This window comes from Pungitius pungitius, chromosome 3 (genome assembly GCF_949316345.1).
Source record: "Pungitius pungitius chromosome 3, fPunPun2.1, whole genome shotgun sequence".
Taxonomy (NCBI): domain Eukaryota; kingdom Metazoa; phylum Chordata; class Actinopteri; order Perciformes; family Gasterosteidae; genus Pungitius; species Pungitius pungitius.
This window is the reverse complement of record NC_084902.1, coordinates 6843609-6858502: the sequence shown is the minus strand read 5'-3', so window position 1 is coordinate 6858502 and position 14894 is coordinate 6843609. Positions and strand designations below refer to the sequence as shown.

Sequence of the window (14894 nt, the reverse complement as noted above, 5' to 3'; positions counted from 1 at the left end):
TATGCTGAAAGTAGCAAACGTAAACAGTCTTCTCTTGGAGAATATCTCTAAGGAGGTTCTCAAAAAGCAAAGGTTGTAAACATAACCTGCTTTTGTGTAACCCAAAAGTTAAAACGGTAAAAAAGTGCATTATCTAAATGTAAATACGCTTCAGGTCAAGCATTGTAATGAAAAGTACCACGCTAAAACTTTCAAAATAATTCTTGGAAAAAAGTATGAATTGAGGAGCTTCCGTCAGTGGATTTTTATCCGTAAGCAATTTCAATTTGTTTTTGAACTACAAGAACAACAATGCAACGGCTGAGTGAAAGCGCTTTACGACACTTAACGACGGCAGTTGGGTGTCATGGCGGCGCACGGAGTCAGTTTTGAGAGTACGAGCTACATCGAAGAAAGAAAGGATAACAAACGACAGGCACGAGAGGAGGCGATAGAAAAGGTAACACTTGTAATCTGTGTAGTAAAAAGCCCATTGTAATGGGCTACATTAGCCTCTGTTTTGAGTGCAGCCAATTGACGTTAGTCACAATGCAAGCTAACTAGCTCGGGAGTCCAACGGCTAGCGAACCGTAAGTCAACCTGACACCTGGGTCCGAATGAGCTCGGCGGCTCAACACTGGGCTTTTCTGTCCTTACCCGTGATGGGAATCGGCAACTTTGCGCCTCTCGCCTGCTCCCGGCCAGCAATGAGCCCCGCTGTTTCTTCGCATTAACCCGCTCGTGCGGGCAGGGAATTACCGCCTCAGGACAAACACTGCAGGGGCAGATAGGAGACCCGCTGTTGTGTTCGCTATAGATTCTATGTCACTCATCACCTCCCCCGGTGTACTTTGTTGTAATCGCATATGCCCACAGGTGTAGAACTGTTTCTGCCGTGCAGCTGTGTTTGCGTGATACACAGAGCAGATGGTGCAGACACGTGAGGTTTGCTGTAGATGAGCAGTGAAAGGTTGTAATCACAGTATCTGCCTGCGCTCATCTGTGCTCCAACTGGTCCAGAGCAAAGAGCGTGGCTGGGTCTTATTCCGCTGCTGCTTTTCATTGCAACTGAATGATGAATCGCTGCAATATTTGCAAATCCTCAATCACATCAGCAGTATCACTTCAAGTAGATTATGTTTTCATTATGTCCAATGTCACAAATGTGTTGTTACCGGGCGTTGACACCCTCTCTTTCATAAAACAAGATTTACAAATCATTTCAGCCCAAAGTATTTGCGCAGACTGTCTGAAACCACACTTTTCTACTTTATTTTCTTTCTGAATAATGATTTTATATTTTCTTTTTGTCATTCAGGCCAAGCAGCAGTATGATAAGGAAGAAAAGAGGAAGGAGCTGAAGAGGCTGAGAGGAGAGGACACTTGGATGCTCCCTGAGATCAACCAGAGGCTGCAGGACATAGAGGAAGTAAGAGACAAAGTTGTTTTTTTCCACTGTACGGCAAAAGCATCTTAGTCGAACACCTGCCGAGTCACAACTGTATCGCAAAAGACAAGTATTATCTAATCGTACAAAAACGTAAATCTCTGCTTTCGCTGCCCTCATGATGCATGTTGAAGCAGTGTCCTTATGCAGTACTCAGAATTTGAAAATTGCTCCCTGACCCTAATGCTTAGGATTGGAAGTCAAATGTCATGTGTGTGTAGAGTAACAGTATGTGACAATACATTTAAGTTAACCCAACAACTATGCGTGCTTAAGTTGGTGAATCACACCCCTAGATGGAGGAAGAATTCCCCCATTCTTACTGTGGTTGAGTGATGGCAGGAGTATATATGATAACAACCAATGCAACCAGTGAAAAGAGAATAAAACCATTCACGGGATCTATAGGTTGAGTCTGTGAAGAGCAAGAAGAAGAAAGAGAAGAAATCTAAAAAGAAAAAGGAAAAAAAGAAGACCAAGAAGGAGAAGAAGACGACAACAGAAGATGGCTCTGATGACAGCTCAGAGGTGAGTCGTTATGTTTCCTCTCTTTTTATTTGAATGAGTTAATCCCTTGGTCTGTTTTCCTTCACCATCATCATTTCCCCCTCTCTTCCTCTCTCTGTGAGTCAGGACTCGGGGGATGAGTGGGTTGAGGCTTCAACTCAAGCTGCCAAAGCCTGGAAGGTTCCTGCTGAGTCCAAGCCTTCAGAGAGCAACCTCAACCCTGCACACAATGTCCAGGTAACGTTCTCTCTTCTCATAGCGCAACACAGTCAATTCAATACAACAGTACTGCTCCCTATTTCCCACAATGGAGATGGATAAAGTAGCAAAATGAAGTGTCTACAGGCAATACTGTATCTTGAGATGTGATGGTGTTTTATACAGGCATTATTTGCTTCATCTGGTTTAATTACCAAACCTACAACATATATAACACCAAACTGTCAATCTATGTATAAATATTTCTATCTCTGTCACACAGAGAGACGAATGGATGACCTTCGACTTTCTGGCCATGAAAACCACGTCGACAGCGGAGAAGAGGGCAGAGAAAGAGCGGCTGAAAGATGAGGAGAGGGCAAAGGCTCAAGCCATTGAACAGGTATGTGTGTATGGTTCCTGTCCTAAATATTGTGTGTCATCAGATTGCTCTTGCACCTGTTACTTTAATCCCACAGCACAGTTTCCCGAGTGAGTGAGAAAGGGAGATAAAGAGTGATCACGTCTGTTTATGCACGGAATGAAAACACTCTGGCAGTCATTCATGTCACTTTACCACATGGTTACCAAGGTAACAGAGGTTGCCGCTTCTTAGTTGACAGTATCCTGTAGTAGTGTAGTGTGTTTGTTTTATTTATTAATGTATTTTCACTTTGTTTTCTGCGTGGTGTTTTCATCTGCTCTATTGGCATTAATGCGTATATATTATGTGTTTCCCTCAGGCTGGTTTGCACAAATTGGAGCTAAACCCATACTGGAAAGATGGAGGAACTGGTCTGCCCCCGGGGGAAATGGCTAGCACTGCAGCTAAGAAAGGTAGTTACAGATATCGGTCAACCCCACTGTAAATTGTCCCGCTATGTTAACTATACTAGAACCACTTTTTGATTTTAGAACATTACTTCATACTTTGTTTATTGGTGTTATCTTAACAGTCAAGCTATCCAAAAGGAAAGGCAGAGTCATCAGTGTCTCTGATGAAAGTGTCCTCCGTAGCCCAGGGTGTCCTCACTATTCTCCTCCAGCTAAGGAAAAAGTAGAATGGAAAAACACGACACGTAGTGTTTGTTCCTCCCGTTCCCAGCAGGGTCCGTTGTAAACGATGCTGGTCTGAGCTGGCTGAGGAAGAGCTACCAGAGGATGCAGGAGACTGCGGAGAGGCAGCAGCGCAGTCTCAACGATGTGGTGGCCGAGCGATACGGAGTGAGTTCTGCTGGCTCGCACTATTTAGCTATTAATCCACCACATGGTAATATTCACTTTATTGTAAATTGAGTTTTTTGCCGTGTGTGTGTGGCAAGGGAAAAACCCTAAATATGTCATAACAACGTGCTGTAAATGATGAACTAAATCAACATGTATTTCCCCTTCAACAGTCAATGGAGGAATTCCAGCAAAGACTGGCAGAGGCTGAGAAAGCAGTGTATGGACAAAGCAGAGGTGGTGAAAGTGACCGATCCGCGAGAGGGGGGTGGAGAAAAGGCGGGAATGAGGCCAGAGAGAGATGGAGGAGAAAAGATGGAGATGGGGAAGAGAGGGAGCGTTGGAGAAGAAACGAAAGGGATTCCTCACCCACAGACACAGAGAGATGCCATGGTGGTAGAGGGGAGGACAGGGAGAGGGGAGGACATCGAGGCAGACAGAGAGGTCGAGACGAAGACCGGTTTAGAGATAGGTATGATGAAAGAGATGATGAAAGAGACAGGGACGGAGGAAGAAGCAGAGAAAGAGATGATGGCAGAGATAGGGACGGCGGAAGAGGCAGAGAGGAGGATGAAGGAAGAGACAGCAAAATGGAGAGGGATGCAGAGAACAACAGAGAAAGAGATGATGAACAAGAGAGTGACAGTGACAGTGGAAAGAATAGAAAGAAAAATAGAGAAAGTGCTGCGTCATCATCTGGTCAAAATTGGGGCCAACGTCCTCCCTCGCTTGGCTCGCTTAAAAGCCGCTTCCTCAAGCCCTCCGAGGATGATGACCTCGGTGAAGGTGGGTGGATGTCTGCTGGATGTTAACACCTGTCATATGTGAAGCACCGTGTGCGCCCTTTCTTTTAAATCCACTTTTAAAAGGACATGGGTCACACATCTGCTCAACTCATATCAGGAATCAGAACAGGCGATACCTGAAGTAACGTGCTTTGCATTTTCCCTCCCGTGCAGCTCCACAGCGGCGTCCTCCCCGTGCGCCGCCGTCCACGGGATTCCTGAAGCCGCGCTCCGACGACGAGGACTCTGGTCCACGTGGTGGCAACAGGCCGGCCCGGGAGCAGAGCGGCCATCCCGCTCGGGAGTCTGAGGAGAAAGAGAGGGGTCCTGGGAAAACCATCACGGCTCCTCACGACGGGGCGCGCGGGGGAAAAGCTGCCGTGACGACGTCCAGGTTGGGAGTTTTGCGTTTTGTTGCCTGAGAAGCAAAAGTGATGTCGGACTCCACCGTATCAATTGAATATTGTTTGGGTGGACTTTATAAAAAATAGTTCTAAAAGTATTCCTAATTTAAAGCCTAAAACCAGAGATACTTTCAAAGTAAACCTAATCCTCTTCATGGATGAATCCCTTAATTGTGTAAGAAAAGTACAAGTAAGCTATATTTAATCATCATGTCCTCTTAGCAGCTTGTGTGTGTGTGTTGTCATGGACACAGACCAACGCGCACAGAACCAGAACAACTAATGGAACATCAAGACACGGTGCATAAAAGCATTAATCCTTGTTTGGAGACGTTCTCACTGTAATCCCTTCCATAAATCATGGCTGTATCTTCACATGTGTACTTGATTAGTTTCAAAGGACCTGCAGGGAGCTGCTTTCTGACATTGCTCTTGATAATCCCATCAAAAACCTCCCCCGCCTCTGAACTCGCACGTTATCCGCACTAATTCTGTCTGTCTGTGTATCTCAAGCACTATATTTAGTAACCGACCTATAGACACGCATATGCTCTTCACATAGTGCATAGTCTGAACTGCACTAGCAGTATCGCAGCGTATAACCCAACGCGCTGTCCCCGTTGTAGGACAGATGTCTGAACATCACTGCTTCATGAAGCCTTCTGAGTTCTGCTGTGTTTTGCCGCGTTTAGATGAAGGTGCATGGCATGAAATGAGTCTGCACAGTGGCAGCAGAATGAAATAAGGCTATGAGAAGGGTAATAGCCTAGAACGATGCTGCCCAGGCTGCAGCTCAGGCCTGTACACAAGAAAGCAAGTAAATGGTTCGATTTAAACACACACATAAGTTCCCCATTCGAGGGTTTAGGATTAGTGACACGGTATTAGTCATAAAATCCAGTTCTTTAAATGGTTTTGCTATACCCCTGAAAAAAAAAGAAATCTCCTTTTTCTTAGGAGTGACAGTGAGGAGGAGGAAGAAGAGGAGGAAGAGCTTCCACTGCTGTCAGAGGAGGAAATGAACCGACTGGGAGCCAAACTGGTGAAGGCGGAGATCATGGGCAACATGGTGAGCATGTGGTGTTACAGCTTGTCTCTGTGGGGCTGAATATGAGATCATTCGCTTTTTTCCCCGCCCCGACAATCTTGTTTTTAGGAATCTTCTTTTTTTAAAGAGGAAATTACTTGTGAAAGGGCCCCAGAGGGAGAAGAAGATCTGTGAAGCCTCGCCCCTCCTAAAAGGGACACGTAAATGACTTCCAGGACATAAATCCCAGATTGGTGTTGTTGGTCTACCAGTCATATGCACACACTCTTCTGCCTGGCTGTTTAAACAAACACACACACACTTGCCACAATCTATAACGCTAAGTGATATGGATCTGACATCCAGCATCTCCCGACAAGACAAAGCAATCAAACCGATATTACCGTGCGCGTGTGTGTTTTAAATGCACCTGCCTTTTTTTGTCTTGTACATTAAATTTTTTCTCCTCATTCTTCTAGTTTCAGTGTTCAGCCCTTAAAGCCTTTTGCCGGTTGTCAACATGCACGGGAGAAAACAAGACTTGGATTCCGAAATGATTCAGCTGTGTATTAAAATGCAGCTCTTAAAGCTCATTTGCAGCTGTGGTTTTCTGTTTACATATCTGACATTCGTCGGGTTATCCGGTAACAGCTGTTTGAATCCGCCTTCCAATGCTTCCGCCTGGCTTTACTTTTATAGGCTGTGCGTTAGGTTTATAACCGTCCTCATTCTGTTCTTGGATTTCCTTTTGAATACACAAAAAACGTGCACGCTACAATATTGACTGCGATGGGTGTCGTGTGCATGTGCGTTTCAGGCCATGGTTGAGAAGCTGAAGTCACAGCTGGACGCGGCACACAAAGCCAAAGAGAACTACGCCGCCCGGAAGATTCTGCAAGACGCGGCGAAATCAAAGCAGGTCTGTATTTTATTTATATATATATCACATACGTTTTCAAATCCCCCCCCCCTAAACATACTTGGTGTTTAATGAGAACAGTGGTCCTCTGTGCTGATATAGGTTGATTGGTTAAGATCACATACCTTGATACGCACGGCTGTTGTTTACATGTGTAATCGCGTACATTTTCCACTGCAGTCATTGTGTACTATAGATATATGGTGTACTGTCGATATGTATACACACACACACACACACACACACACACAGCAGCCATCTCCCCCGGGGGAAGAAAGTGATTCATGCCTACTTGTCTTCCGATGAAAAATAAACTCCGCCCGTTACGTCCGACTGCTTCCAAAAGGAATTTGTTTGTTTGAAGTGTCTTTCCCGCTCTGCTCTCCCGTCTGGCGGCATGCGTGGCTCCGATGACCTTGATGGGAAACAAATGTCTGCCTTAACGGCACTCTCCTACCGGGGGTCGCTCAGAGTGCGCCCTCGTGAGACGTGTGTGAGAGGACACGAAAGTGAGGGACACGTACGCGCTCTCTTGTGTATGCAGGAGTAAAGTTTGGTTTATTTCGGTTTATTTATACAAACCATGCAGTGGATCACCCTTTTCAGGAGAGGCCAAGTTCATCCCCACCAAGGCTGTCCCGTCCCAAATGAAAGGCAGGGTGAAACGGTTTCTGACCCAACAGCTTAACTCTTCAGCTGAGAGGTACTCCAGCTCTAGAGACGGAGTGCTGTTGATTTGCACCCTACAGAGATCCTCCCGGTCGCTCTTGTTGCAGAAGACTTCTGGCTCGTCTTCGCAATTCAGTGTTTGGACTCTCGCTGCCCGTCTGGCTCATATTTTCACGACGTCGTGGAGCTTTTAAAAAGAAGAGGGGGAATCGTGCTCTTCCATCATGTTCAGGGCTACATTGGCACTGAAGCCGTAGTTTTATCGGATCATTCTACCTCCTGAAGTTTGAACAGAGCTCAGTTCTTCTTTAACTTGGTTTCAAACCATTTAAAAGAGCTCTGCATAACTACTCAACTGCATTTGTCTTTTTTTAATCTAGTTCAACACAGAAAGTTTAAAAATATTGTAGGTGTTCATTTGAGTTTGTGTCTTCTTATTGTGATAGAGCCCTGATTATTAGTGGAATAAACTTGAAGCTTCAGGGCTCTCCATGATGGGACTAACGCATGTGTCCACTAATGCGGTCAGCATTTCTGGCCTGGGTTGCAGGCACTGTTACATCATCACATCATTGATAAATCCCTATTGAGCCATTATCTTTTATCTACTTTATTTTATTTTTTTAGGTCACAGTTGACGCAAGTGAAGACCAGGAAGTCCTGCTGTTCAGAAGCGACCATTCGGGTCGCGCCTGGCCTGTCAACGACCCCTCTGGACCCCAGGAACCCCGCGGAGGCCGGCGGAAGAAGAAAGCGGTAAAGGGAGAGGGATGAACACGAGGGAAATGACTGGAGAAAAAATAAAATAAAATACTGCATCAGAAAGGCACAACGTCGAACAAAGTCTGAGACGCTGCACATTGTTGCAACTGAAAAACGGAGGGATTGGGAACCGGGGCAGTGTGTGGGGGGGGGGCAAGAGGAGGTTTGTGTCCTTCTGTTTGTTCCATGTCGTTTGGTATTCATCAGAGGGTGGAATGAGAGCACGGACGTCACCTGACTCAGAGTTGAAACGTGTGTTGTAAGCAAAGCTCTCCAGTCCGCTCTCGGTTGACGGTTATTATGACTTTATTAAGTCGCCCTGATTCCCTTCCTGTCGGTCTCGCCCTCCGTTTGCCTCGCGATCACAATGTCGCTTTGTCCATTTTCTTCTCTCTGTGGTCACTTTTGCAACTGCAATGGCTTTAAAGTCTTCCGCTCTCTTTCTCCCTCATCAGATTGAGACCCATGTCGACGGGGAGCGCGTGCGCTACTTCCAGGATGATGACAACGTGGGTCTGAAGGAGATGGTGAGGAGGGAGAAGATGAGCACTCCACAGGATCAGACCGCCCTCTACGCTCGCATGGCTTCCAAGGTACGAACTAATTACCCCACATTAAAATAACTTGTGTCCTATTTGACTTGGAGAAATAAGCAACATGGCTTCTTTGGCCTTATTCCACACCAAGGCAACACAAGTTGTTTCTTCTAACCAAAGGTGCAAGACATAAAGGTTTATTGTGTCCTCCTCAGCTGAGCTCCTTGCTCCTTTTTAGGTGATAAGATTATCAAGTACAGATGTGTGGTTCCTTCTAGGATGCAGTTGGTGTGTGTACTTCAGTAGAAAGAAGTATTTTTTTTGGGGCACTTGTATGAAGCCCGACAGAAATATGGCACGGTAAATGTGCAAGTCTACAAAATCCACAAATCTAGGTCTGTGTTTATGTGAAGGATTACTTCCAGTCATTGTAATACTTTTAGGATGGATGGCTGTTGAGGATTTGTTCTGTCAGACTTGTATGCATTTGGTTCCCGGGATCATCCACTCGTGTTATTGCATCTACTTCTCTCTCTCGTCCACTGCGAGCTGGAAAGCAGCAGATGGCTCCTGGCAGGTTGGGGTGCATGTGTCAGTCTCTCAGCAGCTCTGCAGACTGCACCCTTCCTCCAATCCTCTTTTTGTTTTTTTGTTTTTCTCGGCCTCTAAGTAGGGATTCTTACTGACAGGCGTGTGCGTATTTGCGTCTCAGGGAAATGGAAAGGGAAGCATTGATAAACAAAGGTGTTTAAAAGGAGTTGCCTTGGCGACAAAAAAACGACAAAATGCTTTAGCTTTGTCCGCGCTTTTCCGTTCTTCGACTTCCTCTGACCTCACTGGCTCACTTCCCCCCCCTCGTACACATTTGTAGGCACACCACTAGAATTCATGACACATGCATGCATGCAAAGGTACACCCAGAAAGAGTGACACTAAAAATACATCTTAAGTTACCATGGCAGGGCGTCTATAAATACCAGTTTTATCTGTTGGTCAGGGATAAAGTCTGTCAGTAAACAAGCATTGTCTTAAGAGATTTATTGTAGTGTATTTTGAAATGGAATGAGTAGTGTGCCAGACCCCTTCCACTCATCTGCGACTTGCTGAATTGCTAATCTATCATGTACACGGCGTCCAGAATGTGTCCATTTATCATGAGCCAAGGCGTGTAAAGAAACAATCATCAGCGTTGAAGGCTGGTTATTTCTCTGTCTCTTGTACCAATGTAGCATGTGCTGCTACGCACTCAGGCGCAGTCCTTTGCACACACTCACTCCTACGGACACACAAGCACACACACACATTCCCTCCCACACTGTCACTAAACTAATCCAATTTTCACTCTCACTCACACACTCACTCCTACACAGCGAGTCATGCACACACACTTCAGCCATGCTCGCCCATGCACAACAATTCCAACCTGTTGCCCGGTCGCCATGGTGACTATACTCAGACGTAGAAACGCCTGGGTCGATACTCCTCCTGCCTCGCACTGTTAGCTCGCATCCAGCGCTGTTTGACGGATGGTCATATTGTGTCGGCACCTCCATACACTAGTAAAGATACCATGGAACAGCCGGCAGCTCCACGGTCGGATTGCAAAGACTTCCGTCCTTGTTTTAAAAAGCTTTTAAAGCCTGAAATGAAAAGTGGAAACTGCGTATACTCGCTGTATCAATAAAAGGGGGGGGGGGGGGGGGGAACACAAGAGATTTTTCATGATCACACTGCTGTTTTAAACTCTCCTCCCACTTCTCTCCATCTCGTCTCCACCACTTCCCCCCCCCCCCCCCCCCCCCCCCCACAGATGATGGGCAAGACGGACGGTGACAACTACACGCTGGACGACATGTTTGTGTCGAGCGCGGCGCAGCGGGAGGGCGAGGGGAGGGAGGAGGAGAGGATGAGGAGCAGAGCCATCGGGGAGAGCAGGAGGCTGGCCGCCTGCATGGAGAAATGCCAGCAGTGCTTCAGCAGCCCAGAGCTCCAGAAGCACCTCATAGTGGCGATAGGGAGCAAGGTAAGGGATGCTGAATGCACGAGGGGTTGGATTGTCAGACTTTATCGGGACGTCATTTGTCGCTTAATGGATTGATTTTTCTAGTCCTTTTTTATCAAGAAAAAGTGCAAATCATTGACTTGGTTTTCCAATATGAAGGTTTCTTTAAAAGGGATTCCTTCACCCAAACCCAAAATATCTTTTCCACTGGAGTCAGAAAACATCAATCAATTAATTTCCCCGGCAATAAACGGATCAATGGCCCAATCATCGCAGCCTTAAATGAAATGAATTGCATTACTGACCTCTTTCCGCTTTGCGTGCAGGTGTACTTGAGCCTGCCTGCGGGATTGTCGATGGCCGAGGGCCACTGTCGGATCTGTCCCCTCCAGCATCACTGCTGCGCCACCGGATTGGATGAGGACGTGTGGTCAGAAATGCAGGTCAGCCAGTCAGAGGTTTCCACGTCTAAAGGCCAAAGGGACCATTTCCAATGTCTATGCTGTGCTTACAGCACGGGTAGATACAATCAGAACCACATGCTGCTTTCTTTTTCATACGCATAAGAATACGCATTTTTTTCCCCAGCTTTTCCGGCGAACTTTGGTGCAGATGTTTGAGTCCCAGGAGCTAGACTGTGTGTTCATGGAGACGCACATGAACCCGCGCAGAAGACAACACATGGTCCTGGAGTGCATCCCACTACCCCAAGAACTGGGCCACATGGCGCCCATATACTTTAAGGTCCGTGAGTGTCGGGGTCGAATCATTCTGATTCTGGTTTTGTCGGGTTCTACGCTGGAAATCGGATTGTTTTGAGTTGCGTGTTGATACTGTTTTTGTGTGCCTTCAGAAAGCCATAATGGAGTGTGACGATGAATGGGCAATGAACAAGAAAGTCATCGAACTCTCTTCCAAAGACATCCGCCATTCTGTAAGGCCGCTCCATGGTTCTCTCTCTTTCTGTCCATTATTTCTCTTGAGATTTCTCTTTTGTCAATCCTCGCTAACTATTTCGTGCTTGTTCTTGTTGTGCCTCGTAGGTTCCTCGAGGTCTGCCCTATTTTGCTGTCGACTTTGGACTTCAGGGAGGGTTTGCTCACGTCATTGAAAATGAACAAAAATTCCCCCATTACTTTGGCAAGGTTAGTGTGTGAATCAAGGTTGTTACACTTGGTCCTACTGTAAGAAGACGACAATGTCCTATGAAATGTTACACTCCATGTGTGACTGTGGGCCATCGCTACGGATGGTTTGATGAAGGTGCATTAATGGCACACGTGGGAAATGCAGTTGTGCATCTCGCCTAAACTAGATTTACCCACAGTATCATTCCGATGTCCTTTTTCGATGGGTCTTCATTTTAGATTCATGTTATTCAATCGCAAGTTGTTTTTAGTTTATTACCGAATTATTTCAATATGACCAAATCCCCTTTTCCCCTTACAGGAAGTGGTAGGAGGTATGATGGACTTGGAGCCGCGGCGTTGGAGAAAGCTGATCAGAGAGAATTTTGACGACCAGAGGAAAAAGGTCCTCCAGTTCTCTCAGTGGTGGAAACCGTACGACTGCACCAAGACGGGCTAGATGGACACAAAGGGTTACACTATGCGGAGTAGTGAAGATTACACACACACACACACGCACACACACACACTGGTGCGGACACTCTGGCAACTATGTATTCTGTCTTTGATGTACGATTTCTTATATTAAACACTTTTAATTGAATAAAGAAATAAAACAACAGTGATTTAGATTTTTGTTATTTCCACCAAACGTAACGTCACACGTGCCAGAAATGGTTTTGTGTTGCTGTTTATTAATGCTGAAACGGCCCTCAAGGCCAAAACAGATTGGATGCGAAGTTTTAGGTTTTTCAGGATCAAATAAGACACGAGAATCTTTCTGTCAGTTACTTATTTTAAACAAACAAACATGACATAATTTGCTTATGCATTTCAATCAAATGTGATGAATTATCTCCCTTGATTCCACGTATGTGAGTTGGTGGGTTGTGGAACATCTATGACGCAGCTTCTGGTGTGTCTCCGTGTCAAAGACCCTTTAAAGCGTCTCCTGCCGCTAATGCGCCTCCTCGTTCTCCTTCCCTGGTATTTCATTTATCACTCTGTGGCCTCGTGATCCTTTGCAGCTGTCTTTTTATTCAAAGAGGTTTTCAGTGTCATCGCATGCACATGTGCAAGTGTATCCACGAGCAATTAGCCACCTTGCCCTGACATGCTCCTTGATTAGCTCATCACTTCAGAGACCAATCTCATTTACAGGCGCCGTCGCCGACACCATGTGGTACTTGGCTGCAGCTGGTTAGTGCTGAAATTTGAGCGAGTCGGATTTTGCTTTTATTAGATTAATTGTCGCCTCGTGCTCACACGGGGTAAGAATGTTCAGGACTCTCATTGTTACGTATCGCACGCTTAACACTGGGCCTATTGGACTTGCATTCATTAAAAAAAAATAATGTTTGCTGAAACTAAACTTCTATTAAAAGGAAACGTTCACGACACAAGGGCACGGAGGGAATTCACTTCCCCTGAAGAGCAACAGTTGTGAGTTTGTTATCATTGTAGCGAGCGGGTCAAGTCAATGGAGCCAATTATTGATTGTTCACTGGATATGATGTAACGGCCAATCGAAATGTGCATTGATCATGTCGACTGAGTCCGTAATGCTGATTTTTTTTTTTTTTTTGTGTAACACCACAACATGCAATTTTCTGCTATTTAACCCTCTTTGTATTGTTTTGAACCCGTCCATTGTGCCGGTGCAGCAGGCTTTTTTTTTTTTTTTTTATACGAGGCGAAGTGACAGAGAGGCCAAGGTTTGTGGTTACAAGCAGAAGAGTGCTCTCCAGTGATATACGGTTATGGCCAATTAGATTGGCTGAGGGCAGATTTATGACAGCGACGGACATTTATTCTCCCCGTCTCAGCCACACGCGCACGCATATCTCCTTTCTGGTCATTTCTAAGCCAATGATACAACGTCCTTTGGGTCACAAAATTGAAAAAGAATCGAGCGAGCGGCACAGAACATCAAACTACTCGGTGTACTTTGCGTGTGTCTGTGAGTGATGTGGTAGGTAACTGATGAATGTACCATTTTTTTGTTTCATTGTGTAGGTGTGTGTCAGTCACCGTGCTAAAGCGCTTATCTTCCTGCATTCCACAACTACAATTATTTTCAGGCTCAAAGATTCTGCTGAACACGAGTGTTTTTCCCCCTGTTGTTTTTGCGTGTATTTATTTGACACCCGGGAGTCCACGTTTCTGTGTGTGAGACGCAATGCACATGTACCACATGGTTGTAGCGGAGACGATCCTGTACTTCCGTCTGTTGCACGTCGTTGTTCAGGTCGCTCTTAAGAGGCAACAGTGCAGACTGTGAGCTGAATCGCTCATTCCTCCAATTACATGGTAATGTTACTCAAAAATGATGCCATCCATGTCAGAAGTACCCATTGAATGAGATCACCATGACACCAGGAGGTGCCCCCTTCTGTTTATTCTAATCCCCTGAGCACCCAGTTATGGAGCGCTTGCCCTGTGCACTCAGCCTTTGCTGTTGCTTATCTTCCCCGAAACCGTATTTCATTCCATTGCTGTGTTGGCTTTATTAAATGGACACATTATTACTGATGGATGGCAGACTGATTGCTGAGAGCAAGCGAGCAGATAAGGAAACAGCAAGAGAGACTGTGTGTGTGTGTGTGTGTGTGTGTGTGTGTGTGTGTGTGTGTGTGTGTGTGTGTGTGTGTGTGTGTGTGTGTGTGTGTGTGTGTGTGTGTGTGTGTGTGTGTGTGTGTGTGTGTGTGTGTGTGTGTGTGTGTGAGAGAGAGAGAGAGAGAATGAGCTAAATTCTATGCAATCTATTGAGGTCATGCTGCTTCAGAAAGTCAAATGAATTAGTAGGTACCTCCAGGAAATTACTGTGTGCGTGTGTGTGTGATGCAAGCATCACGCCTGTTTCCAACGCCTCGCTCTCTGCTCGTCCTTTTGCGCCCTCATTGACCAGACATGTTCTGCCAATCGAGGTCAAGGTCATGGCTGTGATTAGTGCCGACGTGTGCACCATTCTGTTCTCTGATGGGAGGGTACAAGCGCGTGCCACCGCTGCCAGCTTCACCACCCGCCCCGTGAAGACACATTTGCCCTTGAATAGCCATGTTGAACACATTTGGCACATTGTTGTGAACTTGGTTTTAACGCCCGTGGCTGTTTGATTATAATCGGATTTTGCTTAATTGCCGTTTGAACATTGGGGAAATATCTGTTTGTTACCAGATGTCTACATGAAAAGAAACCGCATACGACACTGTAAAAATGGACAGGAACGATAACCCAACGTTTTAAAAAACCTTTATTTTAAATTGCACGTTTGAAACAAAGCGGATGGACGTGTCAGTTGACCCAAG

At 45.8% G+C, this 14894-nt stretch overlaps 1 protein-coding gene across 2 annotated transcripts; it reads left to right on the top strand.

Moving 5' to 3' along the window:
• Nucleotides 1-298: 298 nt before the first annotated feature.
• Nucleotides 299-12228, top strand: cwf19l2 (CWF19 like cell cycle control factor 2). Of its 2 annotated transcripts, none has more exons than XM_037460179.2 (19): nucleotides 299-439; nucleotides 1298-1408; nucleotides 1835-1954; nucleotides 2060-2170; nucleotides 2415-2534; nucleotides 2875-2968; nucleotides 3240-3355; nucleotides 3529-4141; nucleotides 4315-4534; nucleotides 5502-5613; nucleotides 6389-6490; nucleotides 7787-7915; nucleotides 8377-8514; nucleotides 10268-10480; nucleotides 10786-10902; nucleotides 11048-11203; nucleotides 11313-11393; nucleotides 11503-11604; nucleotides 11909-12228. In XM_037460179.2, exons 1-19 carry the CDS (start codon nucleotides 347-349, stop codon nucleotides 12044-12046), a joined length of 2886 nt encoding a protein of 961 aa, XP_037316076.2. In that variant the 5' UTR covers nucleotides 299-346; the 3' UTR covers nucleotides 12047-12228. The 2 variants fall into 2 exon arrangements, with proteins under 2 accessions (XP_037316076.2, XP_037316069.2); XM_037460172.2 differs by having other exon boundaries at nucleotides 3237-3355.
• Nucleotides 12229-14894: the final 2666 nt, after the last annotated feature.